Source organism: Micromys minutus, assembly GCF_963924665.1.
Source record: "Micromys minutus genome assembly, chromosome: X".
NCBI classification, from domain to species: domain Eukaryota; kingdom Metazoa; phylum Chordata; class Mammalia; order Rodentia; family Muridae; genus Micromys; species Micromys minutus.
The window spans coordinates 13,681,652-13,701,633 of NC_137970.1; the positions used below are offsets into that span (position 1 = coordinate 13,681,652).

The window sequence follows — 19,982 nt, forward strand, 5'->3', positions numbered from 1 at the left end:
ATATAATATGCATCTGTGGTGTGAAACTTTCCAGAGAGGAACTTTCTGTAAGAATGAGATTTCCTTCAGTGTAAACACCTGAACTTGGAGCAAGCCTACAACAGAGTAAGAATGGCTTCAGAATGAACCTGTCACATTTTGGAAACATGATATCTTTAATGAAACATTGCGATTTTTTTCTCTCTGTCATTGATTCTGAGATTAATATTTTGCAAGATGACAAATTTTGTGCAAGACCTCAGTATGTCTTCAATATGCTGGTATATTCTAGGAGCTATGCAATGCTTTTGCTACAGGGACACACATAAAAACTAAAACTCTCTCTGAGTCTCTGGACAGAATGAGGAAATTGTTTCATAAACTTGTAGGCTCTCTATAAGCATTTAAGCCCAACAGATCTATCCAGTTTGACCAGTTGGATTCCTAACCTTAAAACCTGAAGTATCAAAAAATGCAAAAGATAACATCTAAACGGACTCTGAAATAGGTAGACAATAAGAGCATGTTTCCCATATGTCCTGGTTTGTTTTGTTGTTGCTGGTGGTTGGTTGTTTCTTGCCAATTTGACACATGCTAGAGTTATCTTGGAAGAAGAATTTGAATTGAGAAAATGCTTATAGACAATTCACACAGTAGACAAAAGTTGATGTAATAGCCTAATGGGTAACACTTGTAGCTGTCTCTTGAGACTTACAGTAACAGCACTATAATAGAAGCAACACAAATACAAACCATAGGAGGGTTTCCGGCAAACTTTGGTACTGGGCACTCCTTTATTTTTCCCCATTCTTTGATTTTGTCTGCACAAAAATCCAAATTATGCTCTTTCAAACTGTCTGAAGTCTGTCCACGTACAATTCGTCTGGCAAATTTTTTAAAAAAGAAACAAACACACATCACTTAATAATAAGACAACAAGCTGCTCAAGTATTTAGATTTTGGGAATCCAGGGCCTCGTGTATTCTAGGCAAGAACTCCAACAATGAACTATATTCTCAATGCTGACTGAGCACATATTGCAAATATCTTCATGGGAGCCAATAATCCACTATTTCAGTAAGCCAGGGAAGGAAATGAAAATGTGTGACCTTGAAATTGCAGATGGTACAAACACCATTGGCATGGAACATTATAGAGTGTGTCTTGGGTAACCAACATGTGCCTTGTTAAAGAGACAATGTGCTTCTTCCAAACTGCCATTTTTGTGCATAAACAGATCTTACAAAAATGATAACTCCAACAGTCTGATTGTTAACCAATTGGGGTGCCTTTATGCAAATTAGAAAAGGTTTCTCTGTCTGTGAAGATACTTCCACAAGCCAATCAAGTGGCCAGCAGAAAGCAAAATACCTTTCGTTTCTTAGACAGCCATTGGTTTATACTGGACAATATATACAACCATATATAAAGGCTTTGATGTAGCAGAGTGCTTTATTTGTATATTCCTGACTTTTGTAGGCCAGGAATGTTGCATACCTAAAATCCCTACATGCTAAGGCAGAATGTGACTTTGAGCATTCCAAGTCAGCCTAGTCTACATAATGAGATTACATCTGCAAAACATTTTCAAAATGATGTATTTCTGGGAAAATCTGACCATCCTTACAGATATGAGCACCAGTACTGTATTCCTTAAAGTACATAGAGCCCATTTAATTCAACTGAATAATTATTAAGTAAGCAGATGTTAGAATATTAGGCAATTCTGGGTTAGCACAAAATGGAGTAAGTTATTTTAAAGAGTGCAAATGACATGGTCTTCAGAATATGCTGATAGAAGAGACATGGATATCCATTTGTAAACTTCATTTGGGATACCTATAATTGAACATATCGTTTAGTATGTTTTGAGAATGGTTTAAATTAAGGCTATGACACATCCCCACCCTTTTGTAAAACAGGATCTCATTAAGTAGCCCTGGCTTGCTGGGAACTCACAGTGTAGACAAATCCTTTCATATTCCTAGGTCTCTAAAGAAGCTGTCCTTGTATGAGCATTTATGTTGGGTTGGCATGAGGAAAAGTACTATCCACCAATTATCTCAGAATAAGCTTGAGAAGCAAGTATTCTTTTGCAACTTTACATTAAGGTCCTAAACCAGTAGGATTGGCTGAAAATAATTCTGTTTTTGACCCAGATAGCCTTGCCCTCAAATTTCCATTCTACACATTCATACTTTGGTAGACTTGGTAAAATTAACTCCTTTTGAGCTTCAGTTACTCCATCTGCAATAAACTGGAAGTGGTGGGATTAGTAAAGGGGGAAATGGGAAGACATGCTTTCTTCTTTAAGATAGCTGGATTGTGAGCAAGTTCCAGGGAAAGGCATTCCATTGCTTTTGGAGACTCAGGAGATGCTCCATTCCTACAGACTTCTCAGTGCTTAGAAAGAGCTTCAAAGTGGTGCGAATCAGGAAGTGGGTGAAGAACACACACAGCAGTTGGCCACGGTTGCTTTTCCTCCTCCTTCCTCTTTTCACTTTCAAGACATGGTCACCCCTAGGTTACTTGGCTTGAGCTTTGCATATCCTCTTTCCCCTCCCCTGTGTTCCTGGAACTCTACACCCATCATGGAATGTTCCTGGGCTTGGCTTTTATGTGCAGGTGGTGTGAAACAGTAGAAAAATGAAACTTGATATTAAGGCAAGTTTTTCTGAGCACAAAATCAAGCACCGTCTGTCCTTATGAGAGTTTTCACCACAACCCACTCGAAACCACCTGTTCTCTAGGCTACTCACCAACCCAGGGTGGCTTGTCCCACATTTTACCATTTTTACTATTAGGTTTCACATCTACACATGAGACGGTTAAAAGAAACACTGAATGTCAAGTTAGTGCCAGACATAGAGCTTGGTAACAGTTAATTACTTTTTTATCATATTTGAAAATTTGAAGGCAATACCCATGTATTTTTCTAGCTAGCATTCCTCCCCAATTCCTGAGGTAGATTCTCATATCCAGTAGGAAACCAGTAGTGATTATTAGCTTAAATCAATATCAGCTGGACAACAGAAAACTGCTTCAGCTCTTTAGGCAGGAATATAGTGGGCAATCTACACAAACCATGGCCCTGAGATGAACCATAGACAGTGTATTTTATACACAATGTATATATTTCAAGCTTATTTTAAATCACCCTTTATGAATTGGATGAGTACAACAAGAAAGCAAAACAAAACAAAACAAAACAAAACATTGCTATCTCTTCTTCTTCTTCTTCTTCTTCTTCTTCTTCTTCTTGTTCTTCTTGTTCTTCTTGTTCTTGTTCTTCTTGTTCTTCTTGTTCTTGTTCTTCTTCTCATTCTTCTTCTTCTTCTTCTTCTTCTTCTTCCTCCTCCTCCTCCTCCTCCTCCTCCTCCTCCTCCTCCTTCTTTGACTGACCTCAGCTGTTCTTTGCTGTGCCTCTCCTTGGTCAGTCTATCTAGAAAGTGAACCCAATGTATTTGGCAATGGAATTAGAAAACTCACTCAGCTCCATGAATGGCAAGGCCAATGAAGAAGATCACAAAGAGATGGTGTGTATACCAGAACACTTCAAAGTAAGACCTCCGGATGGTTTTGGTAGAAGATGTGATGATCAATATGAGACACAGTGTAATGACAATTCCCGTGATGCCAGCCAACCGAGTCACAGCCACATACAGGCCCCCTGCAGGGTTCTGGAACATAGAAACACAAGGGCTCAGAACTGCAGGAGGATCCATTTTAAAGCTGTTTATATAAGGCTTTTCCTGTCCCTTTCGTTATTGTGATTATATCTTTCAGAGTGATCTGGTGTTAAGATTTCCAAATTTAAACTGTCTCACATTAATGGTGAGTACAGCTAAAGAAGAACATCCAGATGGATGTTCTAGTGGAATTTAATTATAAGGAACTGACCTGATAAAAGATGTCTTCAAATCGTTCTCATGCTCTATCTCTTTGATTTGGAAAGGCTACTGTACATAGTTAGCCAATGAATTCTGATTACACCTTCCATTTGAGGCTGGGCTCACTATGAGCAAACCCTTAGATGAGAGTTTTAGGACAAATGACTTGAAGAGGGTTTCCAAGAGAAACTTGTCAGCGAAGATGAAAAAGTTAGGCAAGGGGAAATGCATACACAACAGCTTTAAGTTGACCTTACAGATAGTTTCTCATTATGTATACTTTCAAGAAACTAAAAATAAACATAGTAAAACCATGTGAACACAGAGAATAGGTGCTCTGGAACAGGCTGGGATGCACAGAGATGCACAGGGTCAGGGCTAAGACATCCCTGCCCCCTGACCCCGTGAGACTGCCTTTATTGTCTCCAATCTCAGAGAATTCTATTGAAGAAAGATGAGAAAATGCCATACACTTGGGCATACACAAACAAATCTGAGAGTTAAGTCATAGTCTGTACTGAGGAAAGGAAAAGGAGCTGTATGCCAAAGCCTGCACTCATTGGTTATTTGCCAAAGGCTTCTCAGCTTTCAGATCACATCCTTGGACAAAGAGGTAATGGGAGTCTCAAAGCAATCCATAGAAGAGGAAGGCGCATAGGTGATAGGAAAGGAGAACATTCTGGAGGAAGCACAGAGCCAGTAAAAGTGACCTAAGGAAATCTGGACAGATTGGGACAGCATCAGTTCAACTAATATGTTCAATATTCATCATGGGGAAAACAATGAACATTGAAAAGAAAAATTATTTATGTTATGACAGAAAAAAAAGCATGAACCATGCAGGCTATTTTCATGTCAATTTGAATGTAAAATTCGGGGCAAAATTAAAATTCTTTGACTTATACCTGTATTTGTAAACATGGAAAAATGTGTTTGAAATTCAACTGGGGAATTTAACTGTCTCCTTATGCCACTGGGTTCATAAAAATGGCATGCTCCTGTCGTAGTATAAGTTCAGGTGGGAAGAGATATTTTTTTAACTTATATTCTAAACTATTAGCAAACTTTCTTTGTTGGTTTTTAATGGGCAAATTACTGTTTTTTTTTTTTTTTTTTTTCATTCAGTAAAACAAAGTCCTCTGCTTTGATGGCCCATCAAACATCCGAATCAGAGAAGGGAGTCTTACCTTGATTTTTTCTCTAGCAAAATTGAGATATTCTTCATTGTCCTTGTCTCCGATGTCAGAAAGTGCTACTGAATATGGGTCCGAAGTTCCGACTCTGGCATTCACACACCATTCCACATTGAACAGATGAGCAATGGTGTGAATGGCTGAGCAGGGCAGGGAAGAGACACAAAGAGGAGAAGGATACACCACATCAGTTGTTGCCAGAGCCTCTGATGCTCAAGAAAACCAAAGGGATGGGGCCTAGAATTCAGTAAACAAACTGGATCCAAATAGCCAGAGAAGCGAGGCAGGTCTAGTAGGTCAGCTTCTTTCTGCCTGTCCTACTGTGGAAAAACCATACAAGCTTTCTGGTATTGGTTCCCCATTTGTGAAATAAAGGCGTTGAACTAACATTTCAGGAGAGCCAGCCAACCAATTTTTAAGAGTATATATTTGATAGATTCACATCTTCTTTTCTTCCCTAATGTGTTTGTGCTCAAATGAGGAAAGCATATGTGGTGGTTTGTATATTCTTGTCCCAGGGAGTGGCACTAGTAGAAGGTGTGGCCTTGTTGGAGGAAGTATGTCACTCTGGGGATGGACTTGGAGACCCTCCTCCTAGCTTCCTGAGGATGCTCACTCAGTCTGTTCCTGGTTTCCTTTGGATGAAGATGTATAACTCTCAGCTCCTCCTGCACCATGCCTGCCTGGGTGCTGCGAGGCTTCCTGCCTTGATGATACTGGACTGAAACCTCTGAACCTGTAAGCCAGCCCCAATTACATGTTGTCCTTTATAAGACTTGCCTTGGCCATGGTGTCTGTTCACAGCAGTAAAACCCTAACGAAGACAGCATCCCTGTGATGTCTGCTTCATTACCTCCAGAAAGTAGTGGTGGGCATAATTGAATTAATACAAACCAATGGTCATCAGCAGGACTCTCTTAGGTTAAAACAAAACTGCTCTCCTAACTGGGCTTCAGAGGGGGGGGGGAAGAGGGAGAAAGAGAGGATGTACCTAGTCCTGCCAGGGTGAGGGAATACCTAGAGAGGACCTCCTGTTCTTAGAGGAAAAGGAGAGGGAGCAGGAAAGGATCTGCAAGAAGGGGCTGTTGAGAGGAGGGGGCAGGTAGTATTGAGGTGCAAAGTGAATTAATTAATTAAAAATAAGAAATTGCATTCACTATTTCACTATCATTTGCTTAGAGCTTCCTAGGGGCCTGGCCCTCATTGTGTTTTATAGTCACCCAGTCCTTACATTAAACCAATTAAATAAGTATGTTTAATATCAGCTCATCTAAAAGACGAGGGAACTAGGGTGTCATTTGCTTTAAAACCTTGCCCGAGGTCACCTAAGCCAGGAAGAAACTGAATTAGGAATCAAATTCAAGCTGTGTGGCACATGTCTACATTCTTGCTGGTATAGCATGGTAATTTCTAACAGGATGTTGTCATTCATTTCTTTTAAAGCTTTCATTGACCACAACTCAAATTCATGTAAAATCTGGTAGAATAAAATGGAGACAGTAAAACACTTCCACATTGAACTCATTTTCATCAGTGCGAGATAACACTCCCCATAGGTAGAGTACAGGGACTTTTTGTTCATTACTGTGCATGTCTGTTTTCTGGCAAATAAATTATGTAAGTGAATTCATGGAGATTGTGTAACAGTTCTAGGAACACTCTTTGCCGCAACAACATCCCCACCACAATTATGACAATAATATATAGTACACTGCATATTAATACACATTGTGTGTAAGCATAGTATGATATAGTAATAATTGCTAAGGTATGCATGTGATAAGGGTCTTCTTAAGATATTTTGAATTTATGGCCCATAGTTCTGCAGGTTTATTGCAAAATCCACAAAGTCCACATCTGTAGCAAAGCATTTGTAGAATGATTAAAAATGTGTGTTCACTAGCAGACAATTTTTATACTAAGATAATAGGATATGGTAAGGACAAGAGGACAGACGATATAGCATATTTTAATCTTATTTATGTAGGAAGACCTTATGACTAAAAAATATTCAACTCAAGTTATGAAGCTTAACTTTCGGAAATAGAGTTTGAATGCTTTTGAGCTCTCATCTGACCACAACCTAACGGGCCTACACATATGTATCCAAGGTCACTCTCTACCTTTCAAATGTCTTTTGGAACTTACCTGTGTGAAGGGCTATCATCCAAGCTACCATCTTATGGAAAGTGAGGTTCCTGTCCAGTTGTCTTCGGATTCTGGTTGAGCAACACTTTGGATGGAGAGAAAAAAGAATGGTAAAAATTGTTCATATGAACACTTTCTATGTCCTAGACACTTGACATGTAATTCTCATAACCACTCTACAAAGATGGATTTCCATCCATTTGGTTGATGACACTGAGAGAGTCATCACTCCCAGTTCGGACAGCTAGCTTACATCATATGTTTCTTGTTCTCATACTGTGGTATGGGGCCTTGTTTCAAATACATTTTTCACTGTCTAAAGTTTTGGATTTTGACAAAATATATTTCTAGTTTTAATTAATTTATTTAATAAACAAGGTGTCTAAAACTTCATAAAGAGATGTCCTGTTATCCCATTCCTAGGAATCTGGTGGGGACAAAGATGAGTGAAAAATTCTATAGCAGGCAAATATGTCTTGGAAGGTGCTGCTCATATACACTATAGGAGGGGGGGGGGGAAATGGGTTCACATGCTCATTTAGGCCAGAGACAGTACAAGGAAGATCATTGACATTAATAATAAGTAACAACGATGATGATAATAACTGATAGTTACTGAGATCTTGTGAAAGGAACTACTTTAAGCCTTTTACGTGTGTTGGCTCACTTAATTCTTATGTCAGTTTTATTAAGGAGGGGCCATTAGGATTGTTATCTAACAGGTAATGAAACAAAGGTGGTTGGTTATCATGCCTCATAGCGACATAGTGGCAGAGATGGGATTTAAATCTTGACTGTCTGATAATTGTTTGTACCAACATTGCAGTATTTAATTATTTATATAATACCTTGACATTAAAATAGAAAATGAGTCTGTATCCTAGTGCATTTGGCTCACCTGCATATGGTAGAGTGCATGGGTGCGAATCTGGAGTCAAGTCAGTGCTCAAAGCAGAGAAAGCAAAACCTCATAACAACTGTGCTCCACAAATTAAACGTACTGGACACAAAAATAGTCAAAATTCTTTAAAGGCATTAATGAACTTCTAAAGTAATCTTAGGTATTGGCAATACATTGGCCTAAATATTTCATTCAATTTAAATAAGGAGGTTACTTATTTCTAATAAAATATTTAGATTTTATACAAAATGTGATTGTATGGAAAGTTATATCTGCTCCATTGTTTCTCAGTGCACCACACCTGCAAGCAGGAAGGCTACACAAAAGATTACACTTGAAATCACTAAAGTACTAGAAGGGAAACACATTAAGATTCAAGATATAGGAGAAAAGCTTTATGATGTGGCCTGTGTGATCCAGATAATCTACCTATCACTTAATGCAATAATGTGTGTATTCTGGTCTCTATTATAGATAAAAAAATTAAAACTTCACATTGGCTGGGATTCCAGTCTACTACTTGTCTATCAAAAGTCTATGCCCCTTTCCATAATATCAGACACAAGGACACCACCATCATTAGTATTCTAAGGGTCTCAAAATCAGACTTAAGAAGTGAAGTATTGAGATCTTTAGTGGAAAGTGGTCAGAGAAGTTGAGGGTAGAACAGAGATTAGAAGGGCAATTAATCAATGAAGGGTCCATTATCATTCAGCTACCCCTGTCCTTTAACAGCAGGCTCATTCAGACTAGCAAACTCCTCTATAGTTTTAGGGAAATAACCTCCTGTTTCTAAATCGCCATGCTCTTCCAGTTCTTAAAAGTCCTTCTGGTAAGCAGACTTCTGGAAGGACTTGTAATGACCTTCTGCAATCTTCTCTCCTTGAATTTGGATGGGATCTGTGTGAATGGTGTGTGGTTTTGTTATACTATATGATAAAGAGGATTCTGCAGATGTCAAGTCCAAACTTGATTTAAAGAAGGAGGTTCCCTTCACCCTCAAGTGATCTGACACTATCACATAAACTCTAGAAGTCCAAAGTAGAGGAAGTCAGATATTTGAAATACAAAAAGAATTTAAGGTACTGTTGCCGTCTGGTAGATGGGGCAGGTACATGGCAGAGGGGTGAGAGGGCCTGTGGGTCCAAAAGTGGCCTTGGGGTGACTGCTAGATAGGAAACAGGGACCACATACCTGCAACTCTAATGAATACATTTTTGCTAAGAAGGAGCTTGGAAGAGGTTTTGTGTTTGTTTGGTTGTTGTTTTTATTGTTTGTTTGCTTCGATTCCTTGTACAGAATTGAGGATGCAACCCAGGGCCTTGTGCATGCTGGGAAGATACTCTATCTCTGAGCCTAGACTTTCAAAATGTTTGCATTTTTCTCTCAGTCTTACAGAAAGCTAGACCTCTGCTTTACATAACTTTCAGCTTGCAAATGAGACTTGTTCTAAACCAATGCATTTGTGGCAATTTGTTGCACAGAAGTTACAATTACTAGCATCCTTCCTGGAGTGGTAAACTGTATTGGACTCTTAAGAATCATAGTCACCAAACCCAGACAATACTGCTGATGCCAAGAAGTGCATGCTGACAGGAGCCTGATATAGTTATTTCCTGAGAGGCTCTGCCAGAGCATGACAAATACAGAGGCAGATGCTCTATCACAACCAACCATGGGACTGAGAATGGCCCCCAATAGAGGAGTTAGAGAAAGGACTAAAGGAGCTGAAAGGGTTTGCAACCCCACTGGGGGAAAAACAAAACAAAATAGTATCAACCAACCAGATCCCCCAGAGATCCCATCAACTAAATCAACCAAAGAGCACACATGGATTGACCCTTGGCTCCAGCCTGCATATGTAGCAAAGGATGGCCTTGTTGGGCATCAGTGGGAGGAGAAGGCCCTTGGTCCTGTTAAGGCTTGATCTCCAGTGTAGGAGAATGCCAGGGTAAGGAGGCAGGAGGAAGTGGGTGGGTGGGTGGGTGGAGGAGCACCCTCTTAGAGGCAGGGGGAGAAAATGGGATAGGGGAATTCAGAGGGGAAACTGGGTAAAGGGATAACATTTGAAATGTAAATAAAGAAAATATCCAATAAAAAGTGAGTTATGATTCTTTTAAAAAGAGAGAGAATCATAGGACGGTCCAGGCAGTGAGCGGTGGGGACGAGTGCATTTAATTCTAGCACTCAGGAAGCAGATCTCTGCCTTTGAAGCCAGCCTAGTCTACAGAATGAGTTCCAGGACAGCTAGGGCTACACAGAGGAACCCTGTCTCAAAATGACACAAAACAAACAAACAAACAGACAAAAAGAATCGCAGGATGGGAATTAATATAGTTAGTTGAAAGCAGCGATGAATTACATTTGAAAGTAAGTTTTGCCTTTACATGTATCTTTATATGTTGAGTCACAGACCTACCATATAAAGATACATGTAACCTGTAGGACAGGTTTCTCACCTATTTAATCATCAAAGCTCTTTTGTAGGAGGCATGTATTCATCCAGGGAGGGTTATTATTATTAGAATCAGTTGCATCACTGTGTACCTAAGTTCTCAACCACCTGTAGCCTGGCTCTCCAACTAGAGGGCAAGCATTTTAAACAAAGATCAACATGCTACGTACTTTAAAAAGTTTTCTTTAGTGATTACTTGCTCATACAAAGACACCACACTTTTACTCCCTTGGAAATAAGATCACTAAGCCTGTCCGCATTCACTGCTGCATATTTTCTATTTTCTTGAAGGAGGGAGGGGGAGAAAATTGGCTGGCGCCTGCATAGTAACAAGTTTGAAGAGGAAGAGTATGGCTTTGTTAGGCTCCCTACACCTTCACCTCAGTCCTATCTTTATCAGTATTGTCATCATTGATAACATTTGAGAAACAATAGATGTTGATGCCCCTTACAGACATTTGACACAAAGACTTAGAAAAAAATAATAAATTCAGAGTCAGAAGATCGGAGTGATCTGATTAGGTAATACAGAGCCCATTCAGAGATAACCATTATGCCTTAAGTGAATGCAAAGCACATTTTATTCAAAGAAAAAAGAAAACTAATGAATTGGAGCAACGGGTCTCACCAGAGCTGCAAACCTTCATTTGTCCTAAGTGCTTTTTTCCCCCTTGTGTGCTCAGGATTGGTAACCAAAGCATACTGATACTAAGCTTTAGGGAAAAGGATCTCCTCATCACTTTCTGAAAATGGGGCAGGATGATCAGCTGATATGGTTTAGAAGGAAGGCCTTCAATCAAATTGCTAGGACCCTTGCTGTTCCCCTTAGCCTACAGATAGCGCGTGTGTGCTTTGACTCCCCTCTGAGTTATTGCCAGCCAGATCCCAAATAGCCAAGCTGTGATCTCACCTTATAGCTTCCCTGGGGAACTATCTTAGTTATTGTCCACTGGTTCCTAAAAGAAGTTTCTCTTGTACGGTCACGGAGCCCCTTGCCCAACTTCGATCAACTATCATCATAGTGCAAGGGCAATTGTTGGGACATCCTGGCAAATTTCTGTGCTATATTGAAACTGAATTTCAAAATTATGGAAAGTGGAAGTAGAATAAATTACGTTGTTAATAAAGTATACCGTGGGCTTTTGAGGCTCCATCATATGTATACTTGGTCTTACTGTGCTTGCCTTGTGTGTTTATAAACATTTTACGGGAAATGTCAAGACCTAGTCTTACATCTGCCTGCAAACCTCAGGCAAAGAATCAGACAGAGGCATCTGCACCTGGTGGTAATAGAAACGCGTGATGAATATGAAGAATGCCCCTTGCATGGTGCTCTTCATGATTTTGCAAGCCCATACGTAGTCTCTCTTTCACAGGGCTGTAAGTTCCTTAAGCTTGTGTCCACCCATCCTTCTTCACACTGTGACTCCAGTTATTAGGACACAGAGGGACCTCTAAAGGGCGACTGCTCAATAATTAACTATTTTAATTAATTAGTGTATTTTTTACTAAAGGTATGCCTATTCACTCTCCTTTTCCCCCCAACACTGGGGATGGAATGTATTGCCTTTCACACTTGGTGCATTCTTCATCGCTGAGCTACAGCCCCACCCAGGAGAGTCGGTTTATGTTGAGGTTTGCATTATTTGGCTTCCTTCCCTGTTAAACTGGCCTGGAGGGGGGAAAGTGCAAGGCTCCCTGGGAGGCTATAGAGAGAAGAGGCCATCTGCTTCTTAGATTTTAGAAGACAAAAGGCCTTTTCACCTTCCTGTTTCATTCTGATCTGAAGATTAGAACTGTCTCGAAAGCTCCAACATTGTTTCTACACATCAAGCTGAGGTTATTAAAAGTTCAGCAGGTGCTTCTGCAATGCTCAGGCCTAGCCTGTTCTTTCTCTCTCACAAAGCTAGCCTAGAGCCTGATATTTCTGTTGCTTGCTTGGTTGGGTGGGTGGGTGGGTGGGTGGTTGATTGGGTTTGGTTTTTTTAGGGGGGTGTTTTTGTTTGGCTGTTTGGGTTTTTTGTTTGTTTGTTTTGTTTTTTGTTTAGTTACTTGTTTTGTTTTTGGAGGAGGGTAAGCTTACACGGCCAGAGAGCTTTTTTTTCCCCTCCAGGTAAACAAAAGGTTTCAAAAGCAGAGTCTGCATGACTTAGACCTCTAAAACTGAACTGAAATTCTATGGCTGTTTAGTTAGCACAGTCCTTACCTTATCATAGCCCGGCCATTTCTAGACTAGGTTACTTAGCAGGTTCAAATATGCATATTAAAAAGAGCCATGCAGACAGTTCAAGGTATTTAGTTGACAGTAGAAATTCGAATAGTCTCAGGGAACAAAATAGCTTTGGATCCCAACACAGCTGTTTATGCTACCACCTCACATCCTTGACATGAAATCCAATGGAGCCTCGGTGTGCTGAAGCTGTTACAGTTTCCAGCAGTAGTCACAACATATGCACTCATTTAAATCCCAATCAGAAAAAGTAGCTTCCTTTGAAAAGTCCAGCTTTCAGATTGCCGACCTCAGAAGGAAGGGCATGCCGTACCTGGAGCCGATCATTGCTTTTGAGGGAGGGGAAACGGGAAGGGTCCCAGAAGTGGTGGTATGAAGGTCCAGGAGCAATTTGAGGGAAGAGTATAAATGAGAATGGGTGACAGACAGGGAGAAGTGGTGGTGGCTCATCAACCAGAACTAAATATGCCCTAAGGAGAAACATTATTTTGTGTGCTAATTTAAATAAATAAATAAATAAATAAATAAATAAATAAATAAATAAATAAATAAATAAATAAAGTAGGTGAGTTTTTCTTCTACGTGAAGATGTATCTGATTACAGAGCTTGGCTTTTCCAAAGCTTACTATTGTTATTAAAGATTCTCATGGGGATCTTCCCCCGTGGGCAACAAGAAGCTCCAAAGCTGACATTTTGTATGTGTCGCCCATGAGACATGACCATCCAAGGCAATGCAACTCTGGGTTATGGGGTAACAAGGATTTCTTAACTGACCACCTCGGTGAAAACACTGCCTGTTTTTCAGGCTTTACTTCCTCTAACTAAAAAGTGTTCGGATGGGGATAGGGAGATTTTTTTTTTAAAGTACCCAAATCATGTCTCTATAAAAACAAAACTATATTGCACAATGGTGTTATTTAGCAAGCCTTCATCTGGCTCATGTATAATGTAAAAGGTGGGTAGCTTGGTAGTCAGCCTTTTAATGCAGTGAGATTTCATCTCTGTGGATCCTTCCATTCAGTAGATTATTTGGAAAGCCCTATGAAAAATGGCTAACATATTAGGTGTTGCCTTGGTTTGCAAGGCACAAGTGTGATACAGCAAATTAGCGATTTAAATAAAGGAACTTCATCACAATGTTTTTCCAGAGATAAGGGACCTAGTTCTTTCCAGAGAATCTTAAAGGATTTGTCAATATTCTTTTGGCTTTATTTGTTTGACTTGTTATTTTGTTGTTGGACAAAGTGACTCTAACATCTTTTTCTTTTGTGTTACTCTAACATCTTGCTCAACAGTTGATGGATGTGCAGGGCTGAAGGTGGGTTCAGAGCCTCCTGCATGCTAGGTCAATGCTGTTATTACTGAGCGACCTCATTCTTCCCAACTCTTCATGTAAAATAAGACCACTGAGAGTAGAGATTAAGGAGTATGTTTAAGACAAAATGGTATTTTATAAAGTAGTGGGAAATACCAAAGTTTAATTATTACCCACTCATCCCATTTGAACAAGTTGAGTGCTGTTTTTAAATAAAAACTCCCTTTTAGATTAATAGGAATTTTATTTGACTAGGGAAAGTGAGGCAAAGTGAAAGGCCAATGTGGACATGTGACTGAGAATTTAGTTCAGATATTTGGTAATTGTCAAATGAAGAGTTACCTCTTCAGCAGTACATTTAACTCCTTGGGTTCCCCAGCACAATCTTTGTTTCTTCCCCAGTCTTACTTTAGATGTTTGCCCATTAAAATTTCTGTACTGTCATGGAAATAGTTTGCTTACCATTTTCCTATAAAAGTGATTTGAACTCAAATACTGTAGAATTTCAGGAAAGAAAAAGACAGACAGAGGAGGTGGGTGGACACGATTGTGTGGTGGCTAGAGAGGTCAATGTCAAGTGTCTCTCTTTATTATTCTCCATCTTATTCTGGAAGCAAAAACTCTCACTGAATCTGGAGCTTACCAACTCTGTACAACAAGGTGGGCATTGATCTCTTGGTTCCAGGGGGCAGTAACCCCTTTTATTTATCAGGAATAGTAAAACATCCAAGGTGAAACAATGACTTTCTGATATTAGGTTTTAAAGACTAGTTACACAGAAATATTCCCTAACCAAACCCAGGATGCTACATGTCCTTGGCTTGAGAGGCATGCTCAACCTGCACAATTCTGTGCACGGTTTCTATATTTCTTCCTATTGAAAGAATGACACATCCCTCTTTCTCTCAAGCCAGATAGGAGCTGACTATGTCCACCTTCATTTTCCAAGTAGAGAAATGATCATAGAAGCTAAAAGAAAACAATCTAGCCATCAACTCATACACTGGCTAAATATTATCCTTTGCTTTTTTTTTTTTTTTTTTTTTTTTTTTTTGGTGTTGATGATTCAACCCACACCCTCATGCATGGTTGGCAGACACTATACCATTGAATTGCATCTCCTGCCCAGTGAACACATTTAAATAGAATGTAATAAAGGTTGATGCGGAAAGTATTGTGCTATTTCTCATTTTAGAGAATAAGATTTTCTCGCCATCTTCTATGCATTTGCCCATGCTATCTTCTCCACATATAATACTTTTCTATTTCATCAGCAAATTCTAGATGTTGATTAATCCTCGCTTGCCCATTGTCAGGCTAGTTTGTCACCAAGACCTTATTTGAATGTTTTATGGGACTCACCATATTTTGCTTTGTACCACATTTATTTGAACATGTGGGCTAAATAAGTATCAATAACTTAATTTTCATCTTCATATAATGCTACCAGTAAAAATATACAGAATTCTACAGCTTAAAAATACTTTGTCTACATCAGTGTGCTTGTTAAAGTGTTTATATGAAGGCAAAGGGGACCCAGGGCACAAAGGAAGTTCTGAAGTCTAATTCCATGGAGCTAGCACTTTTAAAAATTTTCTTTCTTTTCTTTTTTTTTTTTAAACAGGATCTCATTATGTAGCTGAAGCTGGCCTAGAACTCACTATGAAGCCTGGGATGGTCCCAAACATAAGATGCACCTGCCTCAGGTTCCTCAGGGCTTCAATTTTAGACATGTGCCAATATAGGCGTATTCCTAATTATATTTTCTTCTAGTATGTTGTTTTGTGCAGTTGTTTGAGATGTTGTGCAGAAAATATGTTTTCTGTGATATAATTTTAAAAACATTCTTGAACTCTTAGTTTCTAAATGTCCTGTGTCTGGCTCATAAACCTGTACACATGCATATTTACTTCATTACTATTGGGGTATATAGTTTGTTTAGCTGCTTTTTAAAAATTCCAAGTTAAATGCTGTTCCAGGAAACTCTGCCCACAAACAGTATAATATATTTATGTATGTATGTACGTATATGTGTGTGTATATATAAGTAGATGTCAACGCAGATGTACATGATGTATATCACAGCATGTGACATGACATAGCCCATGAATATTCTACACAAGATGAGCTTCACATAGCACTTGGCTCTTCCTTGGAAAGAACATTTGGTGTGATGAGTCTGACAGTCTGAGGCACTAGACAGAGTGATTGCTCTTACCGCACTGGAACCCCTGAGGAAGGAGAGCAAATTCCGGCACACTGGCAGCAGGATCAGCATGCAGTTGAAATTCAGGCAGGCTGCAGGTGCCCGGGCCAGAGCCAGTGCTGACTAGACAGAGAGAAGAGGCAGTGAGGGAGGCTGGTGAACAGAACATCTGGACTCCTCTTCCCCAGAGTCTCATCCTGGGGCCCTCAAAAGCGATCAGGAAAGGAAATTTCTTTCACAGCAGAGGGGTTTCCCTGAGAAACTACTTGTGTGTTTTCTTTTAACCTTGAAACTGTCTTTTTACCCCAAGACAACATTTTAAGCTTCAAACCTGAGGAGAAGTGGGATATATCTACTTTGAGTTCTTGTTTATTCACCTCCCACACCACGGGTTTTTGGTTTTCCTATGCATGCTTTAGCACAGATCTCTCTTTCCACTCCGTTCTCCCTCAGAGAACATCAGGTGTCTCCTTTATTTGCATCGCTCTCCACCATATCCCCTTGAGACGAGGCCTCACCTTGAACTGGGAGCTCACTCTCTTTAGTCTGGTGTTCAGCAGGGATCCCACCGTCCTGACTACTCCCGTCCCCTCCTAGTTACAGGTTATAGGTTATACGTTATAGGTGCATGTGGCCACACTCGAGTTTTTACATGGAAGCTGGGGATCTAAACTCTTGCCCTCATGTTTGCGTAGCAAGCATTCCTACTCTTTGAGCCTCCCCGCCCTGCCTCTTATATATTCTATACATTTTAAAGTAAGTTGCATGCCTCAATTTAATTTCTCCTAACTCTTTAAGTACATATACCATTAACATGAGGTCAGTATCAAAACTAGATCTTTTATTTGGAGCAAAGTTCCCTTAGCCCTTAGACCTTCACTGTAACTTAAGCTGATACTTGGGCAAAATTGGTTTAGTAATATCGAAAGATGTTATCTATTATACAGAGAAAACAGATCATCATTAATGCATTAGAAACAATCTTAAATGTTGTGATTGTTTTATATGACTTATACATGTGACTATAACATATTTGTAATGTAACAAATGATTTGCCCCAAATGATATGAACCACCAAACTTAGAAAACAAATACAGAAAATTTCAACTGTCACACCAGTGTCACCACTATACAAATGGCTCCCATTGGCTTTCCATTCTAGAGATTCCTATGTTAAGCTCAGTATATATTGGTGGGTGGGGATGTGGATAGGACCCCCTGCCACACACTTGTTATCCTGGCAGACCAAAAGGGGCACTTGCCAAAGGATTTGCAATTGGGGAATAAAGCTAGTAGTGTTGTCTTAGTTGGTCAGAAGATATTTTTCAAAGTCTTAAAAAGGAATCCGTGTAAGTGCAACTGACTGCAAGTGTGGGCTGGCCAGGATTGCAGGAGGCAGATGTTATACTCACCCCAAGGAGTTTTCGAGTGTAATTATACTTGGGCTCATCATCGTAAACCTTGTAGTACTTGACAAAGAGGAAGACATTCAGCCCCAACCACACCAGCTGCACAAACAGAAGAAATTGTGTGAGGTTTATGCCTCTCAATAGGTAGATTCCGTATGAGACTGGGGGCAAATGAAGAACAGGAATTCCCCAGGGTCAGACTGTGACATAGGTCTGGGTGCACCCAGCTCAGGGCCAGATCTTCCCTCTTCCAGAGCCTCTACACGTTTCAGGAACCGACTTTACCTTCTTTCATTGTTTTGTATGATTGTTTCACTACCTGGTCAACATACTGAATTAATATCAGTCTGTCTTGTCTCTTTTCTCTTTCCTCTTCTTTTCATCTTAACTTCAGACAGGCAGGTAGCAGTAATGGGGAGGAAAGAGCACATGAAAATAAGGTCCTGTTCCTGTCTCCTGACCTCAGCGCTCACCAATGCCAGTCACCTGCTTGCAGCACACACAGCTTGTCATTCTATTGGATAAGTTTTCCTTAATTTTTAAACGAGGGGATATTGAGCATAGGCAAAAGGTCATGGAAGTGAAAAGTAAAATAAATGCTCTCAGTTTTAAGTTCGCATTTGATCCTAACAACAAGCTTATTAAGAAATGTTACTGCCCAGTTTTCTACACCAACCCCATAATATTTTTACTTAAATAATAAATTATCAGTTATAATTAATATTAACTATTGAATACCCATGGATTCAGTCTCTCTTTACACAAATGGTTGCTACAGAAACTCCGTTTCTTATGTTGCTATGCTCCCTAACTCTGTGTTTCTAAGTCATGTTTTACTTTCATGTGTACATATACATAATTTAAAAGATCACTTTCTGAGGAAACTGTAATTAAAATGAACATTAAAGTTCAGCTTTTTTCTTAGGTGAGTAACCAGCTCTTAAAATGGCAGTGAGGACTCAAGACTGGAGTTTCCAACCCTCATGCTTCTATATTGTATTAGAACGTCAGTTTGGCATGAACTATGTTTCGATAAAATATTTGTTGTTTTAATTTTAACCACACTAAAAATTTATTAATATCTTCAGAACTCAGACTCTGTGCATTACATGGCTAATCCTTACATAATTTCTAGTAAGTAATTTTTAATATCATGTTTCATGAGCTGTTTGCCAAGAATATTTAGATACCACATTTCTTCCTATTCAACTAATCTATAATTGCTTTGCTGAGAACACTAACTTAAGAGTTTAGAACAGAAATGAATTAGCTATTAGAACCTTCTAAAATTGTTTCTTATATATAGTTGCATATTATGTATATATATATATATATACTATATGTACATAAATACATGTAACACACATACTACACAGGAATGAGTGTAGGTGGTTTATTTCAATTCCTTTACCTCGATTTATTGTAAAATTCTAAGTCCAGTTCAGACTACATAGAAAAAATTTGCTTGTTTTAAAATGAAACATGAGAACCTTGATTTTGGTTTTATGACTGAAATAAAGCCAACTTTCCTATCTAAGAAATCCATAAGAACAATTGTTATTCAGAAAACAGTACAGTATCAATTGGCCATTTAAAGTAGTTAACATAAAAAAATGAAGAAACTTACCTTGGAGTAATTGAGAAAAAAAATTTCACAATTAGAGATCCTTAGTATGAAGCATCTTCTATGCTCTCTGTTAAATGCTGGCTAACACCATAGTCTTAGGAACTCAGAAATCAAGTATGAAAATGAGAGCCTCTGATGCATATTTTTAATTAAGAAGCTTGGGATGGGAGAAGTAACTGAATCTACCTACAAGTAAATGTCTTTTCCCAGAGTAAGTACATTTCTTAAGCAAACAACAATAATAAAAGCCATTGTTCTATTTTAGCTTCCAAGAGAACTCTAACATGCCAAAAAATGTCTAAATTGCTTGGTTTTGGTACTTACAATGACAAAGATGGAGACTCCCTCATTCACAGCCCAGTTCCCCATGTTAGCAAAGGTTAAGTGTACTGGCTCTGCTTTTCTTCTCTGCTGTGCTTCTTCTTCTCATGAGGAAATGAAAACAGCAGCCTTGGGGCAATATGTTTCCTTTTCTATTATCAGAAATTAGCTAATCATTGGCCAACTGAAAGGCTGTTTCCATAACAAATTTAAATCTTCAAACCACACAGAACCTACAGAAAGAAAAAAAAGATCCCATGATTCAATCACAAGTAAATACGTTGAAAAGTGAAACCATTGCTACAAC

At 39.2% G+C, this 19,982-nt stretch overlaps 1 protein-coding gene across 1 annotated transcript in view; it reads right to left on the reverse strand.

The window, feature by feature from the left end:
- CYBB (cytochrome b-245 beta chain) overlaps positions 1–19,733 on the reverse strand; it is a 35,582-nt gene extending 15,849 nt beyond the window's left edge. The window contains exons 1-7 of the mRNA XM_080910487.1: positions 19,679–19,733; positions 17,731–17,826; positions 16,331–16,441; positions 7,211–7,295; positions 5,057–5,202; positions 3,469–3,659; positions 733–862 (exon numbers count right to left, since the gene is read on the reverse strand). Coding sequence (XP_080766613.1) covers positions 733–862; positions 3,469–3,659; positions 5,057–5,202; positions 7,211–7,295; positions 16,331–16,441; positions 17,731–17,826; positions 19,679–19,723 — 804 coding nt within the window. The 5' untranslated portion in view covers positions 19,724–19,733. The remainder of the gene's footprint in view (positions 1–732; positions 863–3,468; positions 3,660–5,056; positions 5,203–7,210; positions 7,296–16,330; positions 16,442–17,730; positions 17,827–19,678) is intronic.
- Positions 19,734–19,982: the final 249 nt, after the last annotated feature.